Source organism: Taudactylus pleione, unplaced genomic scaffold, assembly GCF_031769625.1.
Source record: "Taudactylus pleione unplaced genomic scaffold, aTauple2 ptg000032l, whole genome shotgun sequence".
In the NCBI taxonomy this organism is placed as follows: Eukaryota; Metazoa; Chordata; class Amphibia; order Anura; family Myobatrachidae; genus Taudactylus; species Taudactylus pleione.
Genome location: NW_028284434.1, coordinates 33,368,187 through 33,383,275, shown reverse-complemented (window position 1 = coordinate 33,383,275; position 15,089 = coordinate 33,368,187). Strand labels below are relative to the sequence as shown.

The 15,089-nt window shown below is 44.3% G+C and overlaps 1 protein-coding gene across 1 annotated transcript in view; it reads left to right on the top strand.

Annotated features, from left to right (window-relative positions):
• Positions 1-15,089, top strand: part of BAIAP3 (BAI1 associated protein 3) — a 417,423-nt gene that overhangs the window by 279,884 nt on the left and 122,450 nt on the right. The window contains exons 8-10 of the mRNA XM_088452009.1: positions 8,171-8,384; positions 11,692-11,736; positions 14,952-15,029. Of these exons, the coding sequence (XP_088308135.1) occupies positions 8,171-8,384; positions 11,692-11,736; positions 14,952-15,029 (337 nt within the window). The remainder of the gene's footprint in view (positions 1-8,170; positions 8,385-11,691; positions 11,737-14,951; positions 15,030-15,089) is intronic.

The following is a 15,089-nucleotide window of genomic DNA, read 5'->3' as shown; positions in this document are numbered from 1 at the left end:
GCATATTGTGTAGGGTAACAGGCCTTAAGAGTATATATGTGTAGTCTCATGTGGCATCCAACCCGTAATGTAACATACACGGTTTTGTATAGGAAAGATATTGGCCATTCCTGGGCAGTGACTGGGAGGTGACTATACAGAAGCATGGAGATGCACTGTCTGAGGGGCAGGGTCGCTGATGGGTACTAATTATCCGGGCTTGTTGGAGGAACCCGGCGGGCCCCCTTCTTTTTAACTGTTAGCGATGGGCCAAGGGATGCTACAGCTGCAGCAGTCTCCTCTTCCTGCATAATGTGTGTATCTGCTTTTAATTTGTTTATTCTAAAAAAGATGAATAAACCTAGATATAGTTACGAAATTTAAAAACGTATTAAATAGTACATTTCTCAGGTGCTCATAAATTTATAACTCTGCTATGAGAGAATTATGAAAAAATAGCAAAAATTAACATAAATCCCTGATATTTTAATATCAATATGTGGTCAATGTGCGACCATATAAATACTCATGTGTCACACTGTCAGGTATATCCTTTGTACTGGGATCCAAAACTATTTTAACTGGTTATTTAGGCTGTGTTATAGTGTTTATTCAGGATTACTATATAGGAGCAGTTTCCCAAAGCATTCTATAAATTGGAAACAGAGAATTGCTTAAGCTTGTTAAAATTTACTAAGCAACGGGTTTGGTATCATTTCAAAACCGCCCTGGATTGACAGTGGTTTTCAGCTCTAATAGGTAATATTTACTAAGCAGCAGTTTTTCTCTCTAAACTAAAACCACTGTCCATCACCGTCAGGTTCTAAATGACACCCTGCCATGGTGTGTTCTACTGTATATGGCCCTCATTCAGAGCCGTATGCTATTTGCGGTCGTTCGTTTAAAAACAAGGGGTGGCTATTCAAATGATCCGTACGCACATTGCAGTCTGTTCACACCTCTAAGTCTGAACGAGCGAGCAAAACATACGCTCGTTTATTTGTTAAAAACGCCCCCTGGCCGCTCGCATCCTACGTCATGTCCGCTATTTATTAGATTAATCGAGTACATCGACCAGCGTATGAACTGCTCGCTATTCTTGTGGTTGGTGTTTGCTACCACAAATTTGCGTGCAGTTCTGGCTATAAAATAACTAGGGGTGTGCACCGGACACTTTTCGTGTTTTGTGTTTTGGTTTTGGATCTGGATCTTTCTTCGTGTTTTGGATCTGGATTGGTTTTGCCAAAACCACCCTTCCGTGTTTTGGGTTCTGGGTTTTGTGTTTTGGATCTGGATTTTTTCTTAAAAAATAAAAAAAACCCGCTAAAATCACATAAATGGGCCTTTTTTTGTTCCTACGCTATTAATAACCCCAATAACATTAATTTCCACTCATTTCCACTCTATTCTGAACACCTCACACCTCACAATATTGTTTTTAGGCCAAAAGGTTGTACCGAGGAAGCTGGATGACTATGCTAAGCGACACAAGGGGGCGGCACAAACACGTGGCCCATCTAGGAGTGGCACTGCAGTGGCAGACAGGAAGCCAATCAGCGTTATGGTGCCCATTTGCATGTAGCACGAACCCGGGAGATCCGTGCTACATGCATCTGTGTGATTGGCACAGAGCAATGACAGGTCCGTGAGACCCGTCTGTGCTGCTGTGGTAAAAAAAAAAAAAAAAACCTGTGTAAAAAAAGAAAAAAATGGCGTGCACCCCCCCAAAAAAGAGCAACCAGCCCCGGGCATTAGTAACCCAGTGCTGGGTGTGCTTAAATACAGGGGACAAACGACGTAGGGGTCCCCTGTACTTAAGCACAACCAGCACCGGGCTAGTCAGAACCAGCGCTGGTTGCCAAAATACGGGGGACAAACGACATAGGGGTCCCCTGTATTCTGCGCAACCAGCTCTGGGCTCTGATCTGGTCCTGGTTCTGGAAATATAGGGGACAAAAAATGAGTAGGGTTCCCCTGTATGTTCCAGAACCAGCACTGGACTTTTTCTAGCGGGGGGCTGATGCCACAGCCAGGGGAGCCCTTTCACCGGGCCCCCCAGCCGCAGCATCAACCCTGACCGCTAGTCAGCCCAGGCCGGGGATCCCTGGAGAGCTGGGGACCCCCCCAATAAAGGGGTCACCCTCTCCAGGGCACCCCAGGCCCAGGCTGATAGCCCGGGGCTATCCCCGCCACCCCTGGTGGCGGTGGGTGGCGGGTTGATTGTGTGGTGTGGTGTAAATAAAGAATATCAAACATTGTCTTTACAAGTAGAACTGCAAGTCCCAGCTAGCCTGCCCCGCATGCTGGTACTTGGAGAACCACAAGTACCAGCATGCAGGGCATTAAGGGCCCACTAGTACCTGTAGTTCACCTGTAAAAAAAATGTTTAAAAAAACACAGGACACACACACCGTGACAGTATAAGTTTATTAAACATACATACACACACACACACACACACACATGTACACATACTCACCTATGTAACCCTGTAGCATCGGTCCACTTGTCCGGTAAAGTATCCATAGGGGACCTGTGAAAAAAAACATACTCACCATCTCCTATGCGAGGTTCTGTCCTCTTCGTTCCAAAGTAGGCATCCCCGGACTTGGCAAAAAAAAAAAAACGAAAACGCGATCCACGAACTTAGTACCGTTCTATAGAACGGTACTTCCCGAATGAGAGCTTAGCGGCGGGGTATCACCATGGAAACCCCGCTGCTAAGCGTTCATTGGCTGAGAGAGGTCATCTCCCGTCTCTCAGCCAATGAACGGCTCCCTCCATTGTAGTCAATGGTGGGAACCGCAGGGTAAACTTTAATAACCTTGCGGCTCCCAGCATTGACTACAATGGAGGGAGCCGTTCATTGGCTGAGAGAGACGGGAGATGGCCTCTCTCAGCCAATGAACGCTTAGCAGCGGGGTTTCCATGGTGATACCCCGCCGCTAAGCTCTCATTCGGGAAGTACCGTTCTATAGAACGGTACTAAGTTCGTGGATCGCGTTTTCGTTTTTTTTTTTTGCCAAATCCGGGGATGCCTACTTTGGAACGAAGAGGACAGAACCTCGCATAGGAGATGGTGAGTATGTTTTTTTTCACAGGTCCCCTATGGATACTTTACCGGACAAGTGGACCGATGCTACAGGGTTACATAGGTGAGTATGTGTACATGTGTGTGTGTGTGTGTGTGTGTATGTATGTTTAATAAACTTATACTGTCACGGTGTGTGTGTCCTGTGTTTTTTTTAAACATTTTTTTACAGGTGAACTACAGGTACTAGTGGGCCCTTAATGCCCTGCATGCTGGTACTTGTGGTTCTCCAAGTACCAGCATGCGGGGCAGGCTTGCTGGGACTTGCAGTTCTACTTGTAAAGACAATGTTTGATATTCTTTATTTACACCACACCACACAATCAACCCGCCACCCACCGCCACCAGGGGTGGCGGGGATAGCCCCGGGCTATCAGCCTGGGCCTGGGGTGCCCTGGAGAGGGTGACCCCTTTATTGGGGGGGTCCCCAGCTCTCCAGGGATCCCCGGCCTGGGCTGACTAGCGGTCAGGGCTGATGCTGCGGCTGGGGGGCCCGGTGAAAGGGCTCCCCTGGCTGTGGCATCAGCCCCCCGCTAGAAAAAGTCCAGTGCTGGTTCTGGAACATACAGGGGAACCCTACTCATTTTTTTCCCCTGTATTTCCAGAACCAGGACCGGATCAGAGCCCAGAGCTGGTTGCGCAGAATACGGGGGACCCCTACGTCGTTTGTCCCCCGTATTTTGGCAACCAGCTCTGGTTCTGACTAGCCCGGTGCTGGTTGTGTTTAAGTACAGGGGACCCCTATGTCGTTTGTCCCCTGTATTTAAGCACACCCAGCACTGGGTCACTAATGCCCGGGGCTGGTTGCTCTTTTTTTGGGGGGGAGGACGCCATTTTTTTCTCTTTTTACACAGGTTTTTTTTTTTTTTATTTACCACAGCAGCACAGACGGGTCTCACGGACCCGTTAGTGCTCTGTGTCAATGACACAGATGCAAGTAGCACGGATCTCCTGGTCCGTGCGTGCATCTGTGTCATTGAAATACACAGCAGCACAGACGGGTCTCACTGACCCATCTGTGCTCTGTGTCACTGTCAATCACACAGATGCATGTAGCACGGATCTCACGAGTCCGTGCTACATGCAAATGAGCACCATAATGCTGATTGGCTGAGAGCCGTGACAGACGGCTCTGTCAGCCAATCAGCACTTTGCCCATTAAAGGCAAAGGCATTTTTTTTTAAATGGCCGCTCGAGGCAAAACCTCGAGATCCGACAGCAGATCTCGAGGTTTTGCCTCGGGAGAGGGATCCGGGGCAGACAGGGAGATCCGAGCTTGGGCTCGGATCGCCCCGGATCCCCGAAGTTCGGGTGGGTTCGGTTCTCAGGGAACCGAACCCGCTCATCCCTAAAAATAACCCAGTGACGTGGTCAATGACGCTGCTGTTTTAAATATACACACCCATAAAACGCCCGTTTTGACCTTTAAGCACGCCTGCGTTCGGATCTCCACTCCCCATTTTCAAACACCTTCCCCTGTTACCACCCACATACGCCTCATTCTGTCACTCAAAATAGCAGGCACTCGCTATATAGCGTACAAAGGATTTTCGGCCGCACTGACTGGTTCGCGCATGCGTACTAAAAAGCGTACGCATGCGCAGATGTGCAAACATCGCTCGGAACGAGCGTACTGCCGCTAACGAGCGGCTCTGAATGAGGGCCAATGGCAGCAGTTTCTATTGAAAACCAGTGCAGATTAGAAGCTAATGTATTCATATTTAATGGTGCTTTTATATAAACCACACTCAATTGACATCATATAGACCACTGTTGAATAGAAGCTATTTTATTCATATTCTTTCATATTAATTTACTTGAGCTACTCTATTTGTTATAGCGAGCACCATTCAATTGATATCATAGAAACAGAGAGCTGGCTACTTTCACTCTGTGGGCTCGTGAGGAGTGGATAAAATTATAGGAAAGTAGTAGGAGAAAGATATTATTATCATTTATTTATATGGCGCCACAAGTGTTCTGCAGCGCCTTACAAAGTACATAAAATAATAAGTGACCAGTACAATACAATACAATACAATACAGGACAAGTAACATGGATAATATACATTGCTACATTAGCAACCATAACACCCACATAAGCAGCAGAGCATAAGCAACCAAGTGTTAGGTGCCCAAGTGGGGAGTAAGAAGTAGATGAAAGTAAAGTAGGGAGAAGCACAAGAGGGTAGAGGTCCCTGCTCTTAGGAGCTTACATTCTAAAAAATATAAAGTGATTGCTAATTGTGGTGAGGTTTTTTTTTTTAAAAGCAGTTCCTAGTTCTGTATATTATCTGTTTGAGGTGTGTTTTCTGGGATGTAGTCTGCATCCCGGCATGCGGGATGCCGACGGTCTTAATACCGGCGCCGGAATCCCGACAGTGGGAAAAAGATGTCTCCTGCCGGCATCTCAGATCCCATGTCTACGTCCAAAGATGCAGGATCAGATCAAAACTGCGACCATCAGTGGTGTTTGCAGCATCGGCCATCTGTTTAATCCTAAGCTTTCTCAGAATGGCCACCTCCTGCCTGCTTGTGAGCCAGTATCCCTGCATCAGAAGACTCAGACACCGGCCTCAGCACTCCCAAGTGATGGGGCCAACACGCCTCCATTTTCTGGAAACGCATGAAACTGGGCACTGCGTGCAGTCTCACAGGGCTCATTCTGCACATGCACGGTACAACCATCATCAGAGTTGTACGCAAAACATTGGGTTTGCGTACAATTCTGATTCATGCCCATAATCCTCCATAGCCCAAGTCAATCAATCTTACCTGTCGAAATCAGTTCTATTACCTGCTGTTTTAGCAATCACCCAGTTTAAAGCCGGGTGCACCCTAGATGATATGTCGCCCGATTCGCCGATCAGATGACATATCGTCCACATCGGCCACTGTGTACTGCTGCATGCAGGTCGGACGGGCGATAGCATTAGCGGGGGCCATGCTGCCGAATGCTGCATGGCACCTGCTGTCGCTGCCAGCATCAGCAAGTGTGTGCCAGAACCCCCTCCGGGAGCCAACGCAGACTACATCGTGCTGGGTACACATCATTAAGTGTGCACCCAGCATAAGCCTAGTCATTTTTTTGTTTGCTGACGGTTTTACAGCAGTATTGAAAACTGCCATTTGATCATTATGGGATTTCTATTCTATTCTTTCCATGGTCTAAAACATTGATGGTGCTTCGATATTCTATTCTATTCTGCTTTCTCAGAAGTTTTGCAACGGTTTCAGTCTTAGTAAATCAGGGTGTCGCAAAATCAGCATGAAACCGCCGGGATTTAGAAACCGCAGCTTAGTAAAGTTAGCCCTTGGTCTCAAAGCTAAGCAGATAACAAACATTTCAAGTAAAATGCAAATTCGATGTTTAGGAAATGTGATTTTGCCATCTGAGTAACCTATAGATGCAGTCAAATATCCTTATGTCTATGATAACACCAAATTTGAACCAATGGGGTATGGATTATGTATGAATATTGGCCAAATATACAAAGAAAATGTATCCAAAGAGCACACTTGCAGTGCCGATTGCATCCAGCAGATGGCAGAATTAAATTTGTATGTATTTTACAATGTAGATTGTATACTACACTAGGTCAGAATTCATACTTTACCCTTTACATATTTATGTACAGTATATGCTCAAATCTATTCCTGGCTAAGTGTTGATAATAATACCTGGATGCCAGCAGAGATCCCAGGGTCTTCTAACTTTATTCATTTATTGCTTTACTACCTAGAGCTAGATACTGTGTGGACCTGCAGAGGGCACTGTACATATTATGCTCTCTCCGGGGTCTGGCTTTCTCCAGCCCACACAGCTGTATAGATGTGACCTGTGAAGAGAGCAGGCTCGGTAGAGAGCTCACTGCTACAGTAGTTCAACTTGGATTATCAGTCTTGGGTCACCTTTTTAAGCTAAGAACATTGAATGAAAAATATAAACATACCCATCTAAATTTTATTAGAATATGAGGCCTCTGATTGGAAAAGGTTGATGGTAAGTGACCTACTATGAATATCTAATCATTCTCTCAGTAAATGCTAACACTGTCCATTGATTTTGAACTAACGACATGTAACACAGTATAATAGGTCTCTGTATTTATTTGCAATGGTACATAATGTCTGCAAATAAAATGTATATATTCATAATTATTTGGTGTTACTTGGTGTTTGCATGCTGTTTGTTTAGAATGGTATATATTACAGTAATTGTTGACTAAATACAGTAAAATATAATGAAATCTGGTCAAAAGTAATGGAATCCTGTATACACCTGTATTACAGATCATATGTAATGCACATACAGAATATTCAGCTATACTGTATGTATGGGAGTTGCCCTTTAGGGTTACTGCTGTTGTTCTGTCACTCACTGACTCTCCCCTCTTGGTCTGAACAGGATTTAGTCACTGTGGAGACTTCATAATGTCGACACAGCAATATCTATACCAAACCCGTCTGAACAAACGACTAAACCTGTAATCATTTCACAAATTGATCATGTTTTTAAACTTTTTAGGCTGCTGGACCTTATCACACGGTCAGAGGCGCCCCAGTTAGTGGTCAGTTTAATGATCCCAAAAATAGTGCCATTAAAAAAATAAGTAATTTTAATTGGAAATCTTGGATACTATGATCCTGAAGAGATGTCTGGACACCTCAGTAAAACATGGTCAATCGCTGGCAGCTTAATTGGCACCAGGCTGAGCAACCCTATTATCTGACTATTTTTTATGTTACATGTAATAATTGTATTGTGTGTCATTGTATATTCAGCCCATTGTAGCGTACCAGCAAACTAATTGCTCCTATCACTAAATATCACTTATCCAATTTGTTTTGAACAGATCCATTACTCTTTATCACACTTTTATAATGCTCCTCATTGTATATCTGACTTTTATTAGTCCCAATAACCAGAATGGCATGCATGCTTGAATTGTTCATTTTCAGAGATGACATTTTTAAATAGAAAATTGCAGAACATTTTTGGTGGGTTTTAACAAGTCTAGGAAAGTATATTTCTCATTAAGTACAAATTCCGTCATGTCCAGGATTTCGATATATGCCTTTTTTTTATAATTGGAATAGGTTTCAGCGACCCGTATTGCATGCTGGGAATTATGATTGTTCAAAGCTCAAAAGAAACTGAGGAAAAGAAAGAGAGGAAATTTAGCTTCAGAAAGAAGAAAGACAAAATGGAGAAACGCTCAAGTATAAGGGAAGTGCTGCCTGCAAAGTACATCCAGGTCACTGAGGTCAAGAGCAATACCTTGAATCCAATTTGGAATGAAAACTTCCTTTTGTAAGTGATGTCACACTGAGCACCTAAACCTTCTTATATTTCAAGTTAACGTTGCTCAGCTGTAGAAAGGTTTCAGAACCTTCTCCTAAAATAATTTTTTTGTGAGCAGAACCATCACCACTATTTGGGCTCTATATCAATGCAACTTACTTCCATGTTTTACAGCATCACAGATAGTGGGGCTTATTTAGTGTTCTGTTGCACATATGTGCGTATCTAGACTTTTTGCTTACTGTTGACTTTTATCCCCTTATGCCTGGAGAGGCAGAATAGGAGCAGTAGGGCCGGCAAGTGCATAAGCTGAGCACAGTAAGGGGGTGTTCATGAAATTATAATACAATAAGACTTAGACGCATGCCAAGCTTACTGAAGGGCAGGTGCAACCATATGCAGTGATGATGACTATCAGAAGTGCCACCTAGCAGCTTCCAGTTGGCCGATTGTGTATTGAACCTGCTAAGTGATAATCGTAAATCGTTAACATTGCAGCAATATTATATAAAATTCAGATTACTTAATTGGCACTTCTATTCAGACAACTGCAGGAAAGAAGATCCACTACATTTTTAATGTGGTAACAACAATAGTGCAGATTGTTGTATTTCATTTTGTTTTATATTACACTTCATAAGTGCACTTTATTATGCATCATACTTACCAACTTTCTGGTTGCCCCTTCCGGGAGGGGGCAGTCAGAACGGCTTCCTCATCAGAGCAGGGGGTGTGGCATGGTCATACGTGGGCGGTGCAGGGGCGTGGTACCTCGATCGCGTCATCGTGGCCCCGTCCCCGCTATAAAGTGCTGATATTACAGTGCCTTCATCATGACCTTGCCCCCCTGGACTGCCCACTTTTGCTCAGTAAGTGGGGTATACGTGGGGTGCTGTTCAGCAGTGACGTGCAGTGAGGTAAATGGCTGAGGAGGCATGGCTAGTATCAGAGCAAAATTTACACATAAGTATATGAACCCGAGGGTTCATGTGGGCATTATACAAAGGTGCAGCAGTATATAGTGCTTGATATTTGGTGTGTTTTGATGAGGGATGTGTGGAAAAGGTAGACAGGGGAGGCAGTGCCTCACCTGCCATACACTTTTAACTCTAGAGTTTTGACTATAAAAATTATTAGAATAACACAAAGAAGATATTTATAATATTTTCTTTAATTTTTTAATATTATTTTTATAGTAAAACTCTGGAGTATACTGAAGTATGACCGGAAAGGCTCTGCCTCACCTGACCGCACTCACTGCCGTTCGGTTCCAGGAGACTTGTTTACTCTTCCAGGCAGCCAGGAGTGTCACCCGATTTTCGGGAGCCTCCCAGCCGTTCTGGGAGAGTAGGCAGGTAAGGATTGCATATGTGTTTTTTGCTCACATTTGGAGTGCTAATGTGTCCAACTCTAAATGAGCCCCAATGACTGAATTATAAAAACTTGGAGTGACAATAATAGCAAGAAAATCATACTTACTGTACCAAGTGGAGCTGTATTGATCCCAATGGAGCTGATAGAGGATATCCCCAAAGTGGAGGTATCATGTCTGCATACATGTACATTAAGCATTATTTAATAGCATTGCCCAGTGGTGTAAAGCTGCACTGAAGCCTCAGCAACCAATCAGCAATGGCTTTTGATCTGTGTATTGCAATTCAGACAGTGAAAGCGGATGTCTGGTTGTTTGCTATGGTTTTAGTGAAGATATAAACCTATTACATATGTTAGTAAATAACCCTTATTTAAGGTTATGTACATTCATTAAAAAATTAGACCCCAAAATGTAAAGAAATGCACCTCTTCACCATCCTCGCACATACATTGATATATGTCCACATTTTTATTCAAGGAAATACCCAGTATTGTAGGTTTGGATAGAAATATGAATGTTGTCACTTCAAAGCCTTGAGCACTAGAACTTTAGGACCATTCTATTCTTCAAATTAAACTTTTCTATATGCTCCTAAAATGCTGCCTATATAAGTTATTTATGACATCTGTCACTACCAGGGGCTTATCTATAATGGGTGCAGGGGAGGCTCACACCGCACACTCTGCACCCATGACTCCAGAGTGCTGTTCTGCAGTGCCGTCACGGCAGAGTAGCAAAAATCACTGGGAATTATCGACGGCCATTTTCCCGGTGACTTTTGCATGCACAGTACTGTTGTCCCCAGGAAAACAGCACAGGCGCCATTTTCTCGGAGACCCACGCATGCGTAGTAGATTCTGGCACGAAGCCAGAATCTACTGCACCACAGCACTGCTAGAGAGATGCCCCCTCCTCTCTTTAAACGCCCCTGGTCACTACCTGTACTTATAACCAGTGAATGCTCCTACCTGTAACCGCCGGGGAGTCTGCTGCTCCGTCTGCTCTCTGCCGGTCTGTGCAGCTGGCTTGTGCACATGCGCGGTATCACAGTCCTGCACATGCATACAAATTGACAAGCAGCCCAGGCATCTAGGGACTGTATCGGCTGCAGCCCCTAGAAGCCAGATAGGGCTGCCGTTATAGCAGGGGAAGCACTCTCTGCTATCGCAATCCAGTCTGGCAGTCCCAAGAGAATCACTAGAGAGAATGTTAGGGGCAGGGGTTAGGATTACGGATAGAATGCCGCTTTGTCAGATGACTCTGGCAGACGTGGCAGTCACATGACCGATGGGACCCGATAAACGCTGCTGGAGCCACTGCAATGGTCGGGGGCAGGTAAGTAGCCCCTGGGCTACCAGGAACGATATGTTGACATTCTATCATGATGGCATTACATCAGTATCAACATAATGATTGTCGACATATCATACCATCCCCACATTAACCAACTAACAAGGGAATGCCTCTGTCAATGCCCTCTTCACTCATTCGAATGTCATTTAAAATTGTCCTGCAAAAATAAATCTTGTTTTTTTCCAAATTGGTGTCTTTCATGGTCTGCCCAGCCCATACTTTGCTATAAATGCCCTGCCCGCCCAGCTCCTTCACTTAGATTATACAATATTGTGTGACCCTGGCAGAATCTTACTGCCCAGCAGGTGGACTCACTTCCCATAGGAAAGTAGGTGCATGCCAACACAAAACAGGGCGCATTAGTGCACAATGTACAAGTAGTATTAGACACTTTTATATACATAATATTTGTTACATGTGTTCTTTTATTTTATCAGATATGTATACATACTGTACCAAAGTTTTTTCGAGGCAATATAGATATAATTATAAGCCACAAACTTAATATAAATTATCTTCAGTTGTCAATTCAGAACATTATTGTTTATTGCAAAACATAATTAACATGTTATGCTATTTTCTTTACAGTGAAATTGATGATATTTATAGTGACCAGCTTCACCTGGATATCTGGTATGTGCACCTGGAGTATACAGTAATATATACCTGCATTATTGGGCCTGATTCAGCAGCGTACGCAGTTGTAATTACGTACACAGAACGATCGATTGCTAACCACTGCGAATGCATATACACCATACTACGCGTGTGCTGCGATTGCACTGCGCTTACGGACGCACTGAGGAATCCATCGCAGAGTGAGTGACAGGCTTGAGCATTTGGGGGGGAGTGGTTGGAAAACGCAGGCATGCCTGTCTATTGGAACGCCGTTTCATGGGCGTGCATAAATTAGCCACTGCGATTGCATACGCAGCATGAGAGCTCTCTGCGTGTGACAAAACTTGCAATATGTGCAGCTGGTCAGACCTGGTGTAAGTACTGCATGCCTGGCCGATGTGCATTGATGGTACCAATGTTTATGCAGAAGAGCGAGGATGGACGGATGTGAGAAGGCAGCAGTGGGCGGCTTTATTCCGGCTGTGCTTTGGCTGACATTAGCCTATTTTAGCAGTTGTTTTCCGTGTGAAATCGCAGCTGCGATCGCTACTGACTCAGGCCCTATGTCCACAAATATTCTTAGCTAAATGAAAAGCATCCATCCAACAAGAACAGCAGCTTGAATTTAAATTAATTTCATCATATGAACAGATAGGAATTCATATGATAAATAAAATGTATTAAAATGTATTTATTCCATATAAACTGTAACGAACATAACAGCAAGCAATTTTGAACGCAGCCAGTTCACCCAACCGGCATTGCTGCACACATCTGCTACGATAGGGATCATTTAGCATATGTAGCTCCACAATAAATAGTGTTTCCTGGCATATTGAAAATAATTACCATCATTGATGTTAGTAGTGTATGACCTGCTGGACTAGATCCAAAGTGTGCAGTACGTACTGGAAAATAGATTAAATGACAAGTACTGTAGTTAAAATGGAAAGGAAACAAAACTACAACTTGTCTTACTTTGTTTTGACTTATCACTGTGAGGGCATACAGATCCACATTCAAACCTTACCTACTCTCCAACCTTACCTACTCTCCAAATAATTATTTTATTTAACCACTTAACCGGCTAATATTCTTTTTTCAAAAGATGCCTAGAAATTGTCTTTTCTTTATTATAACTAATTCCATTTATAACAGATCTTTAAAAGTATTGGAAAATTACCTCCCACCCTGCAGCAATAGATCCCCAGTGGCATTAACCTCCCCTCTATAGTGGGGATAAATAGCAAGTCCACAACCACCCCCCGCGCACACACACACACACACACACAACCACCCCCCGCACACACACGCACGTGTCATAGGGCACACTGTGTTAGTACCCACCCCTTGGGTCACTATATTTGTGTGTGTAATACCCGCCCAACACACCCAGGGCCAACAAATCTCTTTGTTGCCATCACCTTCCCCTACTTTCCCTTGGCAAAAGACACCCGGCCATCCCTCACCCCGCACATCCCCGTCAAGGGGAACTAAGTTCACCTCCTTGCTCTTTTAGTGCAGGTGCATGCGCCCAATTCGCACAGCATTCTGGGGCGCTGCGTGATGTCAGTAGTCACAGCAGGATATCTGTTCTGCACATGTGCACATTGGATTTTTTCATTGACAGTTGGCGAATGTTTGTGACCATGGGGGAGATGTATCAAACCTTGTAGAGAGATAAAGTGGAGAGAGATTAAGTACCAACCAATCAACTCCTAACTGTCATTTTTCAAACACAGCCTGCAAAATGACAGGAGCTGATTGACTGGTACTTTATCTCTTTCCACGGCTGAGTACATTTCCACTCATGTCGCCAAAAGCCCAGCTGGCTGCAGTCAGATCTTATGTGACCATGCCTGGTAAGTTGTTAAGAGAGTAATAACGAATTTGGTATCACGCTGCTATAATGAAAGCCCCCCCCAGATGCTGGGGAGTATAGACGAGCAGACACTCCTTGCATGCACAGTAACACATGTCAGAGGTCCTAGTGACCGCCAACTCTCTCCTACCTGGATAGTTCTGGAGGGAGGCTACTGAAGAGCGCACTCCTTCCAACGGCATTGCTGGGCTCTCTGTAATTAAAAGGGGGAGGGGATAAAAGAAAACACCCCACCAGAACCCCTGCCAGAGGCTAACCCCCTGGCTGTGGGCAAAGCTGGATCATCCAATATGCAACCTATGCTTCTGCCTAGTGCTTTGTGAGGGGCTCAAACTATCAATTCATTTTTAGGTTTTAGTCTTTTGACAAGCGGCGGTGGGATGGGGCCCCTAACCAGTATGTGGGTGAGGGGTTCATAGGGTCTTAATCCAGATCTTGCATTTTGGGCTAGTGTCATAACGATATGGATCACTAGAGACTGTAGTATGTTTTTCACCAAAGTTGATAATGCACAGTTACACAATAGGCGGAATTCAATTGTTTAAAGTCCCCTTCGCGCCCGACGGAGCTATTCAATTGTTGCTCAGGTCGGGCACGATCAGCTGCCATTGCTCCATTTCAGCTCGCAGCCCCAGGGGGGTGCGAACTGAAATGGGCGAAAAGTGACCTGTTTGGGCACCCAAATGGCACTTTTCGTGAACGCGCCCAGCACTTTGGTCGGGGGAAGCTGATTTACACGGCTAAACCCGACCACTTTGGGTGCGATCATCGCCAAACGTTGGAATAATTGAATAGCAGCCCGCGATTTCCCGTCACTTTAGACGGGAGATCTGGACCGTGAAAACAACTGAATTCCACCCAATGTATCTAGCACGGGATGTTGTTATGAGACCCCTGTCAGGATACCAACCATAGGATGGAGACATCCCGACAGCCAGCATTACATACCCATTCTTCTAGAACACATACAGAATTTCAAGTATACATTTAATTGATGTCTTCCCAAAGCCCCAGTTCATCACATTGTTAAATGGAAAATGTAACCTTTAATTGTCATAGTCTAAATGGGAAATAAAATATCTTATTTCTTATTGGTTGATCCATGATTACCTATGTAGATAAAAAAGGGTAGCTCCCCTAAAAATAATTACCCTCCTTATCAACACTGAGGTAAAATGATCAAGCCACAACCAGCCAATCACCATTGTTTCCCCAGGCTGGCCACTTATGATTTCCTGGCAGTGAATTAGAGATCTCGTACTTCTAACTTTGATAATCTCATATAAATGTATATATGCGCCCATAGTGCTATACATTGCTATGACACTTACATAATAATTAATTTCAGGGACCATGATGATGATGTATCTGTAGCAGAGGCGTGTAAGAAGCTTAATGAAGTTACTGGCTTTAAGGGGATGGGCAGGTAAGTTACATTACATTACCACTGCCATAATTATTTTGTCCATTATTTCATAAAACTGAG